Raw genomic sequence first — 19,561 nt, 5'->3', positions numbered from 1 at the left:
GGATACCTAGGAGTCATCTGGGTCCTGTCTCACAGTGCTCACTTGCTGTCAAAATGCTCTAATATCGTCAGCCAAGGTTGGGCCACCAGGTTTACATATAGAGAGAGCTTTTAGACACACAGTAATTTTGTAGTGGATACATTCCCACTTTGGTTCCCTCTCTTCCAAACAGAAGATGCCAACCATCAGTACTTGCCCTTTGGCAATCAAGAGCTGCTGGAAACCACTGTCAAATAACTGCTGCTACAAAAACCTGTGACCCAAGCATGTCTCCAGGTAACTTCTAGAGACCGCCATCCCTGCCATATGACTTGGTGGGTACATCCTCTGCCTTTTCTTGCTTTTATTTTTCTCCAAGAAAAGCTATGAGGTGTTGAACATCCAGGTTGGAGCATAAGAAATTGTCCCATGGAGGTGTCCTAATCTTAAGCACAAGCCCAAAGATATAACTCCCATTCCAAGGGGAACAAAGGCTGCTGGGACATGGTGTGGGTGCCCTGAGGAGCTGCCAAGGCTTTCCAGAGGAGAAGGGATGGCACCATTTGTTTTCCATCCTAGGTGGATGTTTTCCATTCCTAGATGAAGGGACTCTGCAGAAGGGGGAGCTGTGCCCAAGGTATGAGCAGGGGACATTGTGTCTGCAAATCCTGGGCAGGAATCCTACTTTGTCATGTTTTGCAGCCAAAATGACAAATATTTTACTGCCTGAAGTTGCAACAAACCTTTGGACAGGGGTTCATACAAATGTGTTAATTAGCAAGACCAGATGAGTTTCTGAGCTACATGGGTTAATTACCATGAAATGATAACTCATCATCATCAGGTTTAGTACCTCCAGCCAGAGGCTGCCCACCCTGGCATGGCACAGGCTCCCTGTGGGGCAAAGGTGGGAAGGAGAGTTGTCCCCACACCCAATGTGCCCAATCTCCTGCCACATCCCCTCTTGGCATGTCACTGGTAGTAAAGGCATCACTCTGCCATCATCTCTGAGCACTTCCATCAGCTTCTCTCTAAGTGGTCAGTCTCTTAGACCTCGATTTACAATGATTTTTTTTAATTCCCCAGGCTCCCTTCTGAGCTAATTCCCCAGAGCCTTATTTGTTTCTGCTAGAGTCCAGCTGTTTTGGAGCCTTTGAAGAAAATCTGTTCAACCACTTCAGTTATATAATCAAGAAAAAGGAAGAGAAAGAAATTCTTAATGCTGGGAAAAATCAGCTCTAAACCTTGTTGATAATAAAAGGTGTTCATGGAGAGCATTACCTTCACTGCAGGCTCATCCTTGTTGCAGAGGGGTGAGGACAGAATCTCTTTGTTGCTGATGATTTGGGATAAGGGATGTAGATCTGGAAGGCTTTTAAGTGCTGATGGGATTGGATCCTGACTCATCTAATGGAGTCAGGGATACGCAGCACCAGCTGGAGCTTGTGCTCGGCTATTTAAGGTTTGTCCAAGGTACGTCAGCTGGGTTTTGTGCTCTGAGACAGGATGGGCATCCCTGCAGTTAGAGCAGTCATAGGCTGGGAATGGAGCCTCCCCAAAAATGTCACATGAGGAAACCAGTGGAAACCTGCTGGGAACTCTCCCCAGGTGGGGGACTATGTGTCCTGGACAAATAACCGTTTTTTTATTCGACCTTTCAATTACTGCCTAAGAATGCGTGGCCTAAGACACTGGAATGGCGTAAGATCCAGGAATGATACCTGAGTTCAGAGGGTTGGAAGGGGCCAAAGAAAGGAGCTGGAAAGCCAGGCTGATAATGAACCTTTTTGGCTGGTAATTAAGACCTTTCTTTTTTCCCCATTAAGCAGAAAACAAGTGAAAACCTGCAGCAGACAGCGCCCAAGGAGGTGCCTCTGAACCTGAGTAGCAGCACCCCAGCTGTCTGGCACTTGGAGCTGCCCTAAAAGCTTCAGGTTTGTTCTCTAATCCCCTACTGTTTGGGGATTACACAGGATCTGTGTTACAGCATCCTCTGAGCATACCTGGGCTCTGCCACCGCTCACCCTCATCTCTCATTTCCCTTTGTGGGTCATAGTTGAGATGCACTTGGGTTTTTAGGGTGGGTTTGGGTTTTGTTGTGTTTTGATTTTTGTTTTTGATTTTTTTTTTTCCTCTGGATAATCATCTGCAGCATTTTACTCTGGGCATTTTGGCAAAACACAAATCTTGGCAAATCCTTCAGCCCTGCAGAGATGCCCAGGTGCCTGATGTGTGAGATTCCTGGGGCTTTGAGTTATTTTATTTTCCCCGAATTCTGGCACATGGCAAGTCTAATGCTTTGGAATGCAGCAGTGAATTTAGGCCAAAAATGTTCAGAAGGGTTTGTGAACCTTCATTTTCCAACCTTTACAGATCAAGAATTTATGGTTCTTGGACATCTGTGACACATGAAATACTGTGTGACCCCAAGTGATACAAAACTGTACCTCCGTGGTCTTGGCAACACCTATAAAATAGGTGTATTTATATTTTCTGCTCTGTCTAAACACTCAGTTTATGATACATCAAACGAATCCACCTTGTTAATCCCCAACTGGAACCTTTTTGGGGGTGAAAAGAGGCAGGTAGAGGAGCAGACCTAGGAGTAGTCAGTCTGTCACAGCACAGCTAGTCTGTAGCTGAACTAGGTAAATCTAGCCGTAACAACAAATCCAATTCAGCTGACCTGGCTCATTCTAGAAAAGAGTAACAAAGACCTCAGCCAACTTTGTTCAAGCTTAGATGCAGATACACCACTGGCCAGAGAGCTGGGGGGAGAGATGTCTCATCCAATCAGCAATCTAAGCTGGGAGATTCAAACGCCCTATGAAAAGCGCAGCCATACTAAGCTCAATGCTCTTTGCTGGTGACTCTCCATGGTGTGTCGTGTGTCTGTCTCCAGCCCACGACTCCACAGATCAGTGGTCAAATGATTAAGCTCCTTTCCCGGGTTAGTGACAGTGAAAATCAGATCTTGGGTTTGTCAAAAAACTTTGGTTTGTCAAAACTATGAGGTTTGTCACAACCATGTGTTTAAAAAGTGCTGACAAGACCCAAACCTTGAACTTCAGCAAATATTTTACTAAAAAAAACCTGGTGTGTCTGGAAGGGGAAAAAGATATTTTCTGAAATGGGAAAATCTCAGAGAACTAGAGAGGACTCAGTAGATGCTGTAGGGGCAGGACAGTGAATAAGAATTATTAAAATCACCACCAAATTCAGCCATGTCTCAGATGTGTGAGAAAAGCCCTTCTGCAAGCCTGCGTGTGGGGGTCATTTTCCCTTTCCCCTCATTTCTGCTGTAATAAATAGGTATGATTCATGCTGACAAAATTGAAACAGTAATCAATATTGATACAGTAATTAATATTTAGAAATAATGAAACAGTTAAAGGTGTAATGACAAGAAAGGGAGAGGAGGGGCTCCCCCCCTTTCTCCTGCAGATGTTTAGAACAGGAAGAAGCAAGACATAACTATTACTAAATTTAGTTGGAAGAGAGGAGAATTTGGTTGGACACCAGGAAAATGTTAATTATATGAGATTTATTGCTTTAATGTTAGAACATAATACTGGCTTATACTATACCAGCTTGGTGTGCACATGTAATCCAAAAGGTGAACTAAAGGACACCGAGGAAGAGTAGAGGCCTTCCTCAAAGAAGACCTCCAAAGAGTGGTACGACCCCCCTAAAAGAATGGTGGAGTATGCGTGGTAAAGGTGATTATGAGGGTGGAGATACAAAGTGTGACAAATTGAAAATGGGAGGAGATGGTGATGAAGTACAGCATAAAAGAGGGAATTTTGGCTTGGGAAGCTTGTACGTGAGGTGACGCGGGTCAAGCCCTGCCCTCTGTACCCCGCGGTTATTTTTGCTTATGCACTGTTATCAAAACCAAATTATTCCTTATTTTAACCAAATTATATTGTCAATATTGCAAGTGTATTCAATTTTATATATTTTAAGTTACTTAATTAAAATTGCTGTTACGTTTTTGTTTGGGGTTTTTTTTTGATGGGATAATTGGGCAAATATAACACTGCCTATTTAAAAAATGACTGTTATTTCACAGGGGTTTGGCTGAAAGCAAGAAGTATGACCCAAAATCTCAATTCTGCTCATTAAATTGGTGTCTTGATCTGAAAGACAGGTGTCTGCTAAGGAAGGCAGGAGCCTCCCTTGGAATGGAGAATGTAAACCTCCTCCCCCCGAATTATTATAAATTTGAAATCAAGGGGCTCTCAGGCAAAGATATGAGGATAGGAATAACAATTCTTTACTAGTATGTATAACAAGGCAAACAAAACAGTAACTATGATATTAATAACAAACAGAACCAGGGACCCAGTAAAAGCCTTCTTGGCTGCTGGCACTTTCCTCTTTGGTGCAGTTACCGTCACAGCTGGCAGAAATGAGCAAAAAAATCCTGGGATGGTAGACTAGATGTATTAGAAGTTCCACAGTGGTAGCTGGAACTCAGGGACAGTGCCAGCTACAGCATGGAGAAACCCAGAGCCGGACCGAAAAAACAACTGCCCGGCTCTGAGCAGGGCAGGACAAGGCGAAGTTCAGGATTCCCAGGGCACACGAGCAGATGGTGATCAGTCCCTCAAGGCTGAACTCGGGCTATGTCAGTGAATTCTCCCTTGCAGTAAGCGACAGCCTGGCCATCCTCCTCCGATGCCAAAGAGCAAGAGCACCCAGCTGCCCCCCAGCCCCTTCTTTTTCACCTGCCCCCATTCTCATGGTCCCCGAGAAAAAAAAAGCTATAGCCAGATACTCCATTCTTCTCCTGACTTCAGACACAGTCTTTTGTCTTTTTTAAGTATCCATAAGTACCCATTAGTTTGTTTCCTAGCAACTTATGGGGAAAAATAAAATCTGTAAGTAAAAGAAAAAGGAAAGAAACCCAACCCTCAACAACTGGTTTAATGACCAAAAGATGTGTGTTGGAGGAGGGGGGGTAAGTAACTCTGTTTCAGTCTGCCTGTGCTGTGAACAAAGGCAGACCCCTGTCTTTGATGTGCTTCCAGCATGGGTGTCCATCCCCAGGGAGCCTTCAGGTGACAATTGGAGATGTCACAGCAGCCACCAAGGACAGCAAATCCCTGGGTTTGAGGTGGGATGGGATGTATTTCTGGACTAGGTGTAGGAGGCAAGACGACGATGCTAAGACGACACATCAGCCATGAAAAAACCTGGATGGAAAATGTTAGGGATATGGTAGAAATTTGTGCCTATGAAATACAGATATATGTATCAAACATGTTATTAAGGGGGGGACCAGGGTTTAATCCTAGAATGATGATACCATGGCTGGCTGACAAGGGTGGAACACGGCATTAACATACGAAGGAAAACTCGGCTGCACAGGAGATGGCTGTTCACGGTGGCATGTACCCGAGGATGCCCAGTGATGATGGCCCATGAAGATACACATCTGAGATAACCAGGGCCATCAACACCTTCCACCTGAATACAGGATTCCAGGAATTGGAGGAGAAACATCAATCTCTTCCCTGACGAGGTTTTGTGCAGCTTTGAGTGAAGAAAGAAACCAACATGAATATGATGAACTTTGAAAGGAGACCAAGGGACTCTACCGCGGGCAAGAAAAAGAGTATAAGAACTGTCCCTGCGGAGCAGTAAGTGTGGACGGAGGGGGATTCGGTGCGATAGAGGCCGGATCTGCGTTCACCCAGCCTGTATCCCGGGGTCTGCCCTGTCATTTTTGATCGGTGGCTGTCGGGACTGTAATACGGTCGCAAATATTTTTTTTTTTTAATTTTTATTATGATTACGTCCATTTTTATTTTTACTTATAACAGAAAACATGACCTCTGAAGCAAAACATGCACAGCAGGGGTCAAGTCGCTGCATAGGGGAGTAAAAATCAGCTTAAATTAGTAAACACCCAATTAGGCACAAGTCAGCTCTGAATTACTGGGAAATGGGAGAAAGCAGGAAGACTTCAGATATGAGGGTTCATAAGAGGGCCCATAAATGGAAGATGCTGGTGGCATTTCAGCCTTGGGAAGAGACTTGTGGAGGGGCCAAGCTGGATTCCCAAGGATTTAACCTGAAGAAATTTCTAAGACCACATCCCCACCTTTGAGAGCAACAGGTGGCAAAAGACGCAATATATTTAGCCAGGAGGGCAAGAACGGTTGAGGATGGGGGAGAGGCTCCTGCCACAGTGCAGAAGTGGCTCTGAACCAGCACCCAAGGTGACTGGTCCAGATGGGGAGTGAGGGGAGATCAAAGAGACAGTTCCAGAAAGATGCCCATCATTTAAAATATTTTAATACTGCCAAGTCATAATTTTAATTTAAAGAAAAAAAAAAAAAAAAAAAAAAAAAAAAAAAAAAATCCCCCACCTGTCCCATTTCCAAGGCCATGCATCCCATGGAAAAGTTAATGAAATTTATATTAATAGAATAAAAAACATTTTACAAAATTCTTTACACTGAAATATAAAAAGGCCTTTTTAGTGTGTGGGGTTTTTTTTGGGGGGGAGGGGGTTGTTTTTGTTTTTTGTTTGTCTGTTTTAAAGCACAAGGTTCCTTTTCAATCCTTACTGCAGTGGCTTTGGTTGGTGTTTTTCGGATCCCAAAATCTGGGTTCAGCACCTGATGGGTGATGCCAGCCTACAAGCACTGCTCTCCTCTGAGGTGTGACAATTTTACAGGGGGACTGCAACTTAAAAGAGATAAAGGCAGTTAATGCCAGGGAGAAAGAGAGAAATCAGCCCCCCCACCCTCAGGAAAAAAATAGCATTTCTCCTCCAGCACAGCCAGGGACCCAGACCTGGGCATGGGCATAACATCAAAGAGAGGGAAAGGAAATAAAACAGAAGGACAGAAAATAAAAAGGAGAAAAGAAGAGTAAAATAAAATAGAGCAAAATAAAACAGAGAAATAGAGAATAAAGTAAAATAAAATAAAATGAAGCAAAATAAAACAGAGCAACCCAAAATTTAAAAAAATCAGCTTTCTCTTCATATTTGGGTTTAAAAATAAAATTAAAAAATAGATAATGAAGCTGTTTGGATAATTTCCAGTGTCCTTCCCTGTGGGTTGGTTAGCACAACACCTGCAGCAGGGCTGAAGTACAGAGAGTTTGGAGGATTTACAGATTAAATTGGAGCTTTGGCAGTTGCAAAACAATTAATAGCAGTAGAACAGAGGTATGAAGCGATGGAGGCAATTAGCAGGTTGTGTTTGGAACCTTCACTGTCTGCTCTAGGGGATCTTGGCAGGGAAGAGGGATTTGGACCCAGCAGGGAGGCACCAAAATTCAGGGCTCTGTCCATCTGCCACTCAAAATACTTGTGTTGGGCACCAAAACTAAAAACAATAAATTTGTGTTCATAGCCCCTTTTTGCTGCTTTAATTTGCCCAAACCCATTTATTGTTTAACAAGACACAGACTGGTCCTGGACAGGAACGAGTCCAAGGCAGGTTTGGGCTGGCAGAGCTCAGCTGGAGAACTGGCCTCCAGGCAGGAATCAATAATAATAATAATTTTAAAGTGTTGCTTTTCAGTAGCAATGAGGCAGGGTAATGCTGCACCCTAAAAGCATCCCTCTGCCAAGAGCGTGGTGTGGGGATGCTTGAACCCCGAGTTGGGCTGGTGCTGTTAGAAGTGAAAACCTCATCCAAGGAAAACCAAACACTGGCTTTCCTCCCCGCTTGCTCCTGAAAACAGGATGTGGGAGAGGGGTGGCCATGGTACAAAGCATCTCTGTGCAGCACACTCCCGTGGGATTGGCCAATTGGCTCTGTGCCCCTGTGCCACTGGCATCAGCCTCCCTGCATCACCCCCACAGAGTACCTGTGACAGACAGACATGGCCTGGCCACATTGTGGGGCTGGGGGTGCCACCCCGCCCAGCTGAGGAGAACACGGCAATGATGGATATGGGAGGTATGATACTTAAAACCTCTACTTTAGAGGCTGGCACTGAAAATGGGGCTGAAACCTGGAAGACAAGAAGGAGAAAGGTCTCATGGGGCATTCAGGGTCCAGGCAGGGTGGGAACACCAGGGTCTTGCCTCTTTTTGGGAGGGAAGGGAGGCACTGGGCAGCAGGAGCGCAGGGTTGGGCTCAGATGTACTCCCGGGCTGTGGAGGGCTGTGACTGCTGATGGTACTGCTGTCCTCGGCGCTCCTTGGCAGGGCAGGAGCAGCACAGGAGGGACCCCCCCAACATGGAGAGGCTGGCAGCCCCCCAGCCCACGAAGAGAGCAGAGCCAAATTCGTACCTGTGATGAAAGAGGTGAGGGAGCATCAGGGAGGGGCAGAGAAGCACAGGTGCAAACTGAGATGGGCAAAAGGATGCTCGAAGCCCTGATGAGGTGATCAAGGTGACGTCAAGGCAGATTTTGGTTCTTCCCTTTCCATCCTCATCTTTCCTATTGGCTGTATCCAGCTACCACATGTCCACATCTTTTAATCCTCCCCTGGGCTGAAATTCCACATGTGCACCACTACCCCATCCCAGCTGGTAACAGCTAAAGCTTTAGCATCAGGGACATCTTCTGCAAGGTGGACTGGCAGAGGTCCCACCAGTGGGGCACATGGGCCCACAATGCTGTGTCTCACCAAAACCAGCAAGGAAAGGTCCACTGGGAAGTGCAGGGACAAGAGAGGATTCAGAAGGGCACCCCTTGAGCCAGGCTCTTACCTAGCGTTGATGGGGATGGTGCTCTCTCTGAAGAACTCATAGGTCACCTGTGTTGCATACAACGACACGGCAGCCAGTGTGCACAGACCTGGGCACAGAATCATGGAATCACAGAATGTTTTGGGTTGGAAGGAACCTTTAAAGATCACCTGATCCAAAACCCCTGCAGTGCTAGGGTTGTCTAGCTGTTCCACTATACATCAAACATTGACTGTCAATGACATCCAGCCCTCACCAAACTGCTCCCCTTCCTCTATCAGTGTTGAAAGGTGTTTGAGGATTCCTGCATCAGTGATGTATGAAGGCTAGAGCTGCCTTACCAGAGAGAATGAAGAGAACACCTCCAGCAACAGCTATGCGGCTTTTGGTGACAGGATCCTCCTCCCCAACTTTAGTGCATTTCATGCCCACCACGCTCACGATGATGCCAAAGAAGCCCAGGAGGAGAGAAATGACCATGAGAGCCCGGCATGTCTGGATGTGAACTGCAAGGGGGGAAGAAAAACTGCTCCCAGCAGGTGCCTTTGACCACAGCCAGGCACTGGAAGCAAGGTCACCGTGTTCCATGCTGGTGATAGGTCTGTCCTTAACCCTGTCCTTGCTGTGTAGCTCCCATGTCATATTGTCCCCACTTGGCAGATATGGGGACCTCAGCTCAGCTCAAGGCACTGCTCCCAGTGTCTTCCCTGACCTTCCTCCCTTCCACCCTCATCTTGGTCATGACTGGGCTGGGCTAGGAAACACCTTGCCAGGAGCAGCACCACAGTCACCAAATGCCAAAAGGGTGATGCACAGTCACAGAGCTGGGGCGGGGCGGGGGGGGGTGGTGTGATGTCCCCATGGGGCACTGTTGGTATCTAAATGTGATGCCCACATTGGAGCCCCCACCTGCTGGGGCCAGGAGCATCCCAGCCACACAAAGGGGCTCAAACCCACAGGGCCAAGAGGGGCTCAGTCCTGGGATGGGGAGGTTGGAGCCCAAGATTCACAGATGGAGAGGGAAGCTTGGACCCACATCGAGGCTCAGCTCAGTGGATGAGTGGACCCCTCTGAGGTGGGGGGTCAGATCTACAATAGGGGTGGGGGCAAGAAGGTTTGGACCTGAAAGTGACTCAGGCTCCAGGAAGAGCCAGAAGAGCTCAGATGCATAGGGGAAGGAGCATCCAGACGTGAAGAGGGTACAGACCTGTTGGGGATGTGTGTTCAAACTCATACAGGTGGGTTCAAACACGGAGAAGGGCTCAGAGCCATATGGGGGAGGGTGAAACCCACAGCGGGACTCGGACTTACAAAGGGGCAAGGGCATCTCAGGATCCCAGGGGAGCTCAGACCAAGGTGGAGACGGGAATCAGGGACTGCACCCAGGAAAGGAAGCGGGGTTCATCCTACGGGGCCCCGGGCTCCCGTACCCACCTTCGAGGGAGAGCAGCGAGTCGTGCAGGCGGCACTGCACCTGCCCGGTGCTCTGGGCGGCGCAACTCATCCACAGCCCCTCGTGGAGCCCCACGGCCGTGATGATGGCGTCCCCGGCGTACGAGCTCTGCCGCCACTGCGGCAGCACGGCGGCCGCCAGCCCCGCCACCCAGCCGGCCAGCGCCGCCAGGTACCCGGCCAGCTCCCGCGCCCCGCCGCCCATCGCCGCCGCCGCGTCCCGCCCCGCCCCCGGCGGATGGAGAGGGGCCGTGGGAGGAGGGAAAGGCCGGAGGGGGGGCTCTGAGGGGGAAGACGGGCCGGAGGGGTGGGGAGCAGGGCGACGTCGGGGGAGGATTTAAGGTGAAGGGAGAGATATGGGTCTTGCGCGGGGAGATTTAGGTCCCGGGGGGGATTTTTTTGAGTCTCGAGTGGGAGAGTTGGGGCCAAGGGAATGGGTTACCTGGAGCTTAGGGGGAATTGGGTACCGGGAGGCGGGAATTAGAGGCCTGAAGGGAAGAGCATTAAGTCTGAGGGGGAGATTTGAATCTGAGGAGAGTGATTTGGGGCTGGAGGCAAGGGATTTGAATCTTAGAGGGAAGAATGTGGTCTTAGGGGAAAGATTTGGGGCATGGAGGGGATTTGGGTCCTACAGGGGAGATTTGGGTGTTGAGAGAGATGGAAACCCCTGAAATGACAGTGGAGAGATATGGGGAAATGGGGCTCCCCGACAGGAGGAGGGAGGGGTTTAGTGGGAAGTTACCATCCTTGACCCCCTGCTGTGGGCTGGGAGCCCCCCAGAGGCCCCAGGGGTCACTCCAGGAATTCAACAGGGAGCAGAGAAACAGTTCATTCAATGAGGGAATTCTGGCACACCACGCCATCATGGCACCAACAAGAGAAGCCATTGTCAGTGGTGTACGCCTGTGGGGGTGTGCGGAACACGTGTCACCACCCTGGTGACACCAAGCCCATTGCAGCCCCAGGACCTGGCAATCGTTAACTGCCATGGCCTCATCAGCAGTCTGCTCACGCGCTCAGGCAGCTGGGGGTGGACGCTGGGATGGTGGGCAGCCTCCACTGGGACTGTATGTTATCCTGGAGAAAAGATCCTCCAGATTCCCCCTTGCCCACCCCAATGGTGAATGGCCCTCCAAGTGAGACAGGGGTGCTGAGCGGCTGCACACCGGGCAGGATTTATTTGCCCACATTCCCGGGATGGTTATGGTAATGGCCAGACATCTGTGGGAACAATTCAATGCCCTGTCCGGGGGTGCCAGGGTGCTCAAAGTCCTTCTTGTTCAAGGACAGTTCCCTCCTTGCTGGAATGGTGGGTTCCTTCCCACGTTATAGGAGCGGGGTCCAGGGGATGCTCAGCTGGAGATTGTATTGCCCTTACTGCCCCAGGGGCACCTTGTCTCCCACAAACACCTTTGTGGAGCTTACAGGGCTACAGTACTTCTGGGTAGATGCTTGCCAGGAGGGAAGGTTGCACCCCAACACTGATGACAGCCAAAGGGTGATACCAGCCTTCAGTCCCCACTTGGAAAGCAACAAGTTAGAAAAAAAAACACCTTTATTCACCCATTTTCTGCAGAAGGCACTTAAATAGCTCCAAGTTCAGGAAAGGCACACATGTTGGCACCAGGGCCCCACCCCTAACACAGCATCCCTCCCTTGTCCCCATGTCACCCACCCCTGAGCCGCCATCACACTCCCCAGGTCAGTTCCACAGGGAGATAGTGGATGCTGCAGGGGTAGTACACGGGATTCCCCAAAGCCCCATTCCAACTGGGTTGGGGGCAGAAGGGGTCCCATATGTTACCCTTAGGACTATGCAGCCCGAAGCCACAATGCTGACATGACTAGTCCCAGCAGAGACGTCCTGGTCCCCATAGGATGTCACAGCTCATCTTTCCCCACCACAATGGCAGCTGGTGATTCCTGCTCTGGCTCCAAATCACCCTCTTCCATGCCAAAAAGCATCTTCACCAGGTCATCCGCCTGCACACGCTCCTGTGGGCAGACCCATGGTGGTAAGCATAGCCACTGCCCCACACAAAAACCCTAGGTGCTGCCGGGAGGGAGCTTACCCGCTCACTGTGCCGAGGGTCCAGGGTGAACCAGAGGGCAATAGCGCAGCGCTGACCCTTCGTCACAGCTTTCACCCCATGGGGGTTCTCGGAGCCAGAGGAGAAGCCCACAGCACGGCCACACTGCGGCTGGACCTCTGCCTGTCAAGGGTGGGAAACCAGGAGACCCCAGTCAGGGGTGCATTGGTTCTCCTCAACGCAAGTTCATCTTTTGCAGTGGCTCAGGGGATGTTCCCAGAGCACACAGCCAACAGGCAGGAGCTAGAGTTGGTGCTGCACATGGATCCTCAGAGCTGAGCTACTCACGGTCTCAGTCTTGGCATCCAGCTCGGTAAAGTAGAAAGCTCCTCCTTCAAAGTCCCCATTAAGGTAGAGGATTGCACTAAAGGGAGCAGGGGACAAGTGGAGGTGACAAGTAACCATCACTAGCACTCCCCAACACCATGGCAAGAGCCAGAAGCAAGAAAGCCCAGGTTTGGTGCACCTCCTACCTTGCTCCTCCCAACTCAGGTGCCACCAAATCAAATGGTACCCTTAGGTGGGGAAGCTGCAGCTGACAGCCACCACCAGTACCTGTAATCCCGGAAAGTGTAGGCTGGGGGTTCCTTCACACATAACAGTGCCTCTGCATTGAGAATGCAGTTGTCCACATGCACCTCGTGGCTGTTGTCACTCCGGCCTTCTTGCTTCTCTAGGGTAGAACAGGGCATGTCAGGGCCCCTCTGTGCAGCAACAGGGTCCACCCCAAGTATCTTGTGCTTACAGATGACAAGAGTCATGTGTTAGCCTAAAGCATTTCCACTTGTTGGAGTGTGGATTGTGCAAGGCCATTTGGGTGGCATAAAAACACTGTTGACTTGTCCCATGGCATTTCCATGGCCCTCCAGGTACAACCTCTCTTAGTACTCATCCCAAAATGCCTCAGAGTGATGAAATCCTGTATGGCATGAAGCCATCTGCCCTGTTAGAGGCAGCAGAGCTGCTGCTCATATTCCCAAACTGGGCTTAGGGACAAGCTTCCTACACCCTCCTGGGAAGAGGAGGTTGGGTTAGGGAGCAGCAAGGAGGTTTCTAAAGAAAGGTCCAAGACTACACCACTCCAGCTGTTAGAAGAGATCCAGACAGGAGAAGACCTGTTCCTCTGGGCTACACTCACCATCAATGGCTGTGCGGCACACTAGGTGGGAGTAGGAGAAGTGGAGTGGGACCTCCAGGCGGAAGTAGGACTCAATCATGTGCCGCACCTTCTCTGTCACGTTGTAGTACAAGTAGGCACTGTGCAGGGGCACCTTGCCCTCCTGCCCCAGCTGTGGAGGACAGACAGGACAGGGACTCAGCCCCAGATGGGCATGAGCAACCATGTCCCCCAAAACTACCCTCCCTTGTCCCTACAGCCTGTTTCTCCACACAGCCACCCCAACCTTGAGGGCCTTGAGGACCGTCACGCCATAGAAGGTCTCGCTGGGAGTGTGAGGAGAGGTCTTCCCCCGATAGCCATCTCCAGCCGAGGCAGCCGCCTGCAAAACTCGATTGGTGTTACTGGTCTGATGTGTGAGCTGCAGGATGGGACCCCTGGGCATTCTCTACCCATCCCTGCCTGCTACACCCATTCTTGCACTCACGTTAGTGAGTCTCTGCAGTTCTCGGCACTCCTCAGCAGAAAGGACTCCATCCACCACGACACGCTGGGAGCCATTCAGGGCCTTGGAGTTCATGGTGACACTGGCTCCTTCGTACACCAAAGGGCCACCTGTGGCACAAACGGGATTGGTGGAGAGAGATGCCACCAACTCTGGTGTGGCTGGGGGAAACCGTGGTCCCTCCACCTGCTCCTGCTGCCACCCATGTGTGGAGGAACTGTGAACTGGCAGCAGGGGTCACAAAGGTCTCCATCCCACCTCCCCTCCTGGCCTTCTCCACCTTCTCGGATGAACTTGCTCATGTCGGCAGACTCTTTGGTCTTCTCCTCCACCAGTGTCTCAATCTCCTTCATGAGGTTGCCGATTTCCTCAGAGATGCGTGCTGCTGTCTCCCGCTCCACCCTGGGCATGCAGCAGCCATCAGCAGCAGCACCACCACCCCACTGTCCCCACATCAGAAATGAGGGCCACTAAGACAAGGGCAGGACAGGCTGTCTCAGGTGCTGGTAACAAAGCTCACACCTAGACTGGAGAGAATCACCTCAATGTATCCCTCACTCTGAGGTGTTTGGGGTGACCTACACGTGCCCATCATCCCATGGGCTGATAGGAAATAAAGTTCTGCCCTCCAGCAGCCTCTTCCAGTCCCAATATCAAAACATCCCCTGGCAGAAGCTCTATGCCATGTCCTTTGGCCCAAAGCCCACAATGGAAGAAGGGTTTCTCCTGTCCGACCCCCACTGGGTGAACTTGGCTGGGGACAGCACTCACTTCTGTTTCTCTCGCAGTCTTTTTGGTATCACCTCTTCAGGTGTCCATGTGTCCTGCCGCCAGAAGAACAACATCAGGAGCTGGACAAAGATCTGGCCAGGACACAGACCCTTCATCTGCCTTCCATTTGGCCACGGCATCACCCTGGTCTCACATCACCCACCGGGTCCACAAAAGGGATGCCAAAGACGTCATAGCTGAAGAAGAGCAGTTTCTTCTCCATCAGACTCTGCTGGTAATATACCTGGATCTCCTGTGGCAAGAGGAAGAGGGATGGGATGAGGTACAGCAGGAGGATTCTGAAAAACCCTGAGTGTGGGCAGGAGGATGCAGGTTTACACCATTCCTGTGGTCCTTGCTCCAGACCTGCAGCCTGGTTTCCTGCTCCATCTGGCAGCTGGGAAGCAAGTGGCATTCCCCATCCTGTCTGAACCTCCCTGTGGACAAGCCCTGGGGAGATGACAGTTGAGCAGAGGCCCATGTGTGTCCCTTCTGCAGGAAGCTCTTTAGGAGCAATTTCCCTTCTCCTACTCCAACTGGTGTGGGGCAGAGACTCCTATCCACGCCTATCACATCCCAGGCAGGACCTGACCATCGAGATTTGGCTATTTTGAAGCCAAATACTTTCCTTTATAAGCAATTTCACTTCATTTGTGGAAAAGTGCAACAGAGGTGGCCTCAGATCCTCCTAAAAAGATTGTCCACCTGCCTCTCACAGCACCCTCTATCAGGAATGGGTCCATGTGTGCCAGTCATGCCGCTTCACTTGGCCTAAGACATTTTGCCAGTGATGTTTTTCAGCTTTTCAGCTACTTTCCAGCTTGTCTGATCTTAAATCCACCCATTCCTGTCCACCTTAGGTAGCTGGCATGGAGGAGACCATACAGCTTCTGCAAAGGTCCCCAGTGAGAAGATGTCCCTACAATCATTTGTCCTTCTGATTGCTCACCTCTCGTGGTTGGATGGGTCTGGCCAGGTTTTCCCCCAGGACGGCGGTGTAATAGGCCAAATTTTGGTTCATCACCTCGTCATGTGGGAAGAAGAGCAAATAGGTTTTGGCGCATTCAATGGCTTTTTCATAATTCCCATCTGCAATGAGAAATGGGGCTGTTAATGGCATGTCCAAGGACACTGGAGGCACAACAAAGACAGATATGGAGGAGAGATGAAAGACATAGTCCTTGTGTTCCAGACTGTGTCATGAGTAGAGCAGATCCCCTGGAGCAAGGATAACTGCTGCCACAAAGGCAAAATTCAGACTCTGTTGTGCTCTCCAGTCTCCAGAAACCATCACAACAGAAACCAGGGGTACTTGTATAGCTTGGGTACTTTTCTCACTTGGAAAACATTACAAAGCCTATTTAGAGGTAGCCAGACACAACCATTTACTGGCAAACCTGCAGTTTCCAGCCACTGAAGCATCCTACCCAACTTTTATGTGGTCTTTCACAGAATCACACAATCACAGAATGAGTCAGATTGCAAGGGACCACAGTGAGTCATCTTGCCCAATCTCTCTCCTCAAGCAGGGTCCTTCAAGAGCATATAGCACAAGACTGGGTCTAGATTGCCTGGAATATCCCCAGTGAGAGAGATGTGACACCCTCTCTGGACAATCTCTTCAGACTGCAGTTGATGCAAACGTCCTCATAGCCAGGTGGAACTTCTTAGCCATGAGTTTCTGCCTCTTGTCCTATTGCTCAGCACCACAGAGCAGAGCCTGACTCCATCCTCCAGCACTACCATGCAGATACTGACAAACATTGATGAGGTCCCCTCACAGCTGTCTTTTCTTGAGGATTTCCATCCTCTTGGACTTCATATTTTTCCCCTCCTTTTGAAGAAATTCACACAGAAACATTTTAAACTTTTCTAAAGAAGTAAATAAAAAATGAAATCAAATCAGGTGTATTTTCCTGGGTTGTAACTCTTCTGCAGTGGGAGTGTGCTGCTGTGATTTGAGGCAAGAGGTGGACAGCTGGCAAGGAGGGAAAAAAATATGCTTCTCTTGGCTGTTGTTTCACTTGAAAAGTGTAGCTGCCCAGTAATAAAGCAATGTGGAGAGTGACTGCAGCCAAGCACAGAGAGATCCCATCTCCTGGAGAATGTTTCAGGCGGGAGGAACATGCCTGTATGAACCTTATGAAGTACAAGGCCTAGTGGAAGGCTCGCCACCAGTATCAGTGAAGATGGGGGGATGGATGGGATTAGAGCACCCAGTGGAGAAGGATATGGAGATAACAGTGGATGAAAAATTGCACAGGACCCAACCATGTGCACTAGCAGCTCAGAAACCACTCCCCCACCACAGGGTGATCCCTAGCAGCATGGGCAACAGGTGAGGGAGGGACTCTGCCCCTCTGCTCCACTCTGGTGACATGCCACTTGCAGTGCTGCGTCCAGCTCTGGGTTCCCCACATAAGGACATGGACTCATTAGTGCGGGTCCAGAGGACTGGAGCCTCTCTGTGAAGAAAGGCTGAGAGAATTTGGCTTGTTGAACCTGGACATGAGAAGGCTCCTGAGAGATCTTGATAGCCTTCCCATACCAAGAGCGGCCACAAGAGTGATGAAGACAACTTTTTATAGTTTATAAGGTTTATAGTGACAGGACAAGGGTAATTGTCTTAAACAGAAGAAAGGCAGCATTAGGTTGGCCATAAGGAAGGAATTTTCTCTGATGAGAGTGGTGAGGCCCTGGCACAGACTGCTCAGAGTGTTAAGAGACCGGGTTGGATGGGGCTGGGGGAGATCTGAGTGACCAGTGCTGGATGTCCCTTCATCTCTGGTTGTACTGATGAGATTATTTTTGAAGGTCCTTTCCCCACCCAAACCACTGTCAGGATCTGTGATTTCAGGCACAGTGCCGAGTGCTGACAACCACAGAGGATGAGGTGAGGAGCTGCTTACTGTTGTAGTAGGCAAACTGCAGGTAGTTGAAGTGCGAGGGCAGGAAATCCTCCAGAGGCTTCTCTTGGCCGGGCTGGGAGGCCAGCTCTGTGACGCAGCCCTGCTTGCAGCTTAGCACTTGCATGGAGTGATCTGCCGGAGAAAAATGCCATGTCACTGCTCACAGTCACCCACAGGCTGATGGGCAGGACCCTGAGGGGTATCCAATCTCCTGCTCATACTGGGGTTGTTGCAAGCTTTTTGGTAGTGGAAGACCCTCAGGGATGGGGGTTGTCCACCTCAGAGATGACCAGTGTGGGGTTGTGGTGCTCCCTCAGGACAGACTAGCCACTCTCAGCCTCCCATCACATCTTGGTGACCCTCTACTGGCCTCTCTTCTGTCTTTCCATGTTCTTCTGGAATTTGGAGAATTCCTGGGCATCAGCCCCAGTGCCAAGTGCAGGTAAACACCTCCTGCCATTTACTGGCCACCCCTTCCCTAGTGAAAGCCAGGATGGGGTTTCCACTCTTCAGGGACCCCCTACCACCACCACAGGTCTTTGTGGACCAACCCCCCCAAGAATTGTATTCAACTCTTGTGACAGGACACAGAAGAAATGGCTCCCACCTGTAATGGCCTGGAAAAGGTCTGCATTGTACTCAAGGTAGTTGTAGCCCTCGTAGTCATACGGTCCCTCGCAGAGAGCGCGGCACTCGGTGTCTGCCACAAAATACTCCTCCAGCGCCTTCTCCAGGTGCAGGATGGCAGCAGCTGGCTGCTCCTCTGTGTAAAACCGGACGCCCAGCTGAAATTCGCTCTGCGGAAGGATGAGAAACGATGAGGGGATCTCAATGCTTCACTCCCCATGATGGATCACCTCATCCCCACCACAATGGCATCTCATGAGCTCTCTGAGCCAGCAACTGTGGTGTGATTGTCCTGGGTTGCACAGCGGACAGGGGCTTTGGGAGGGGAGGTTCTCACCAGGTGGGGTTTGGCCTCCAGGTCAGTGAAGTCATCCTCGTGGACTCCCACCATGGCCTGGTAGTACTCCAGGTTCTGCCTCATCTCTTGGTGCCCGGGGTTGGCCACGAAGAAAGTGTGAGCGGCCGCCGCCGCCTGCGCTGGCCGGTTCATCTGGGTGGGACGGGGGTGAGACAGCGCGGATCCCATGTAGAGCGGAGGGGACACCCTTCCCCGGGGCATCCCGGCAGCCGGGGCGGAGGGCGGCGACAGGGGCGGCTCCGGCCAGCTCCGACGTGGCACTGGTGGGGGGGGCGAAGGCGGGGGGGCAAGGCCGGGACTGCCGGCCGGCAACCCCACTCCGCTGGGGCAGATACCGAACCCCCCCGGCGTCCCGGGACAGGGATCGCCACTGGCCGGTTCACCCGGTCCCACCCATCCATCCTCCCGCCTGATTCCGGGATCCTCCGTGCATCCCGCCCGTCCCAAAACCCGTCGTAGCGGGACACCCCTTCCCTTCCCCCTTTCCCTTTTTTTCCCCGCCGCCGGTGCTGCACCTTGAAATAGGCGACCTGAAGATAGTTGTAGGGGCTGCGCCGGCCGAACTCCCGGTCCAGCTCCTCTCCTAGGCGGTACCGGGAGGGCGCAGCGGGCCCGCAGCCCCGCAGGCAGGCGGCGCGGCGAAGCAGCGCCCGAAAGAACCGCAAGTCCCGGAGCACCGGGTCGGGATGGGACTCGGTCCCCTCCGCCGGTCCCGCTGTGGCGTTGGCGCAGCGCAGGCGGCACCGCATCAGACGGGAGCGCACGGCGGCCCGCGCCCGCAGCGCCCGCTCCATCTGCAGCACTACGGTGGGCCAGTCCCCCCGCGCGTACGCCTCGGCACCGGCAGCGAACAGCGCGTCCGGGGACTGGGCGGGCAACGGCGGGTCGCCCGGTGCTAGGGTCGGGACCGGGACCGGGACCGGCTCCGGTGGCGTGGCCGCCCGCGCCAGCAGCACCATCAGCAACGCCGGCAGCAGCAACAGCAGCAGAAGCGACGGCGACAGCGCCATGACCGAACGCCGGCCGAACCGCGGCACCAGCCACCCCGGGCAGCGCAGCGATACTAACTCCGCCCCCTCCACCCCGCCCG

At 51.4% G+C, this 19,561-nt stretch overlaps 2 protein-coding genes across 3 annotated transcripts; both read right to left on the bottom strand.

Moving 5' to 3' along the window:
• Positions 1–6,893: 6,893 nt before the first annotated feature.
• CLDN19 (claudin 19) lies at positions 6,894–10,305 on the bottom strand. 2 transcript variants are annotated; one of them, XM_041490251.1, is made up of 4 exons: positions 10,077–10,305; positions 8,984–9,148; positions 8,664–8,751; positions 6,894–8,241 (listed from the first exon to the last, which is right to left on the bottom strand). In XM_041490251.1, the coding sequence occupies exons 1-4, from the start codon at positions 10,297–10,299 to the stop codon at positions 8,085–8,087; spliced, it is 633 nt and encodes a 210-aa protein (XP_041346185.1). In that variant the 5' UTR covers positions 10,300–10,305; the 3' UTR covers positions 6,894–8,084. The 2 variants fall into 2 exon arrangements, with proteins under 2 accessions (XP_041346185.1, XP_041346186.1); XM_041490252.1 differs by having other exon boundaries at positions 6,894–7,959.
• A 1,226-nt stretch (positions 10,306–11,531) lies between these two features.
• Positions 11,532–19,525, bottom strand: P3H1 (prolyl 3-hydroxylase 1). Its single transcript, XM_041490243.1, has 15 exons — positions 18,987–19,525; positions 18,451–18,603; positions 18,094–18,283; positions 17,487–17,618; positions 15,527–15,666; positions 14,741–14,830; positions 14,578–14,630; positions 14,087–14,208; positions 13,789–13,916; positions 13,588–13,683; positions 13,323–13,473; positions 12,740–12,857; positions 12,473–12,548; positions 12,167–12,307; positions 11,532–12,089 (listed from the first exon to the last, which is right to left on the bottom strand). The coding sequence occupies exons 1-15, from the start codon at positions 19,479–19,481 to the stop codon at positions 11,976–11,978; spliced, it is 2,199 nt and encodes a 732-aa protein (XP_041346177.1). The 5' UTR covers positions 19,482–19,525; the 3' UTR covers positions 11,532–11,975.
• Between the last annotated feature and the right edge of the window lie 36 nt (positions 19,526–19,561).

Source organism: Pyrgilauda ruficollis, unplaced genomic scaffold, assembly GCF_017590135.1.
Source record: "Pyrgilauda ruficollis isolate IOZ18807 unplaced genomic scaffold, ASM1759013v1 scaffold121, whole genome shotgun sequence".
NCBI lineage: Eukaryota > Metazoa > Chordata > Aves > Passeriformes > Passeridae > Pyrgilauda > Pyrgilauda ruficollis.
This window is presented reverse-complemented; position numbering and strand designations above follow the sequence as displayed.

Bases quoted from the DNA above. Each gene is read 5' to 3' on its own strand.
- P3H1 (XM_041490243.1), bottom strand. From the start codon at position 19,481: ATGGCGCTGTCGCCGTCGCTTCTGCTGCTGTTGCTGCTGCCGGCGTTG. The intron at 15,667-17,486 runs GTAAGCAGCTCC...TTCTCATTGCAG, and splicing joins GCAGTTTGCCTACTACAACA to ATGGGAATTATGAAAAAGCC. The intron at 13,474-13,587 runs GTTGGGGTGGCT...TGTCCTCCACAG, and splicing joins CGGTCCTCAAGGCCCTCAAG to CTGGGGCAGGAGGGCAAGGT.
- CLDN19 (XM_041490251.1), bottom strand. From the start codon at position 10,299: ATGGGCGGCGGGGCGCGGGAGCTGGCCGGGTACCTGGCGGCGCTGGCC. The intron at 9,149-10,076 runs GTGGGTACGGGA...CCCCCCTTGCAG, and splicing joins CTCGCTGCTCTCCCTCGAAG to TTCACATCCAGACATGCCGG. The intron at 8,752-8,983 runs GTAAGGCAGCTC...TTCTGTGCCCAG, and splicing joins TGTTCTCTTCATTCTCTCTG to GTCTGTGCACACTGGCTGCC.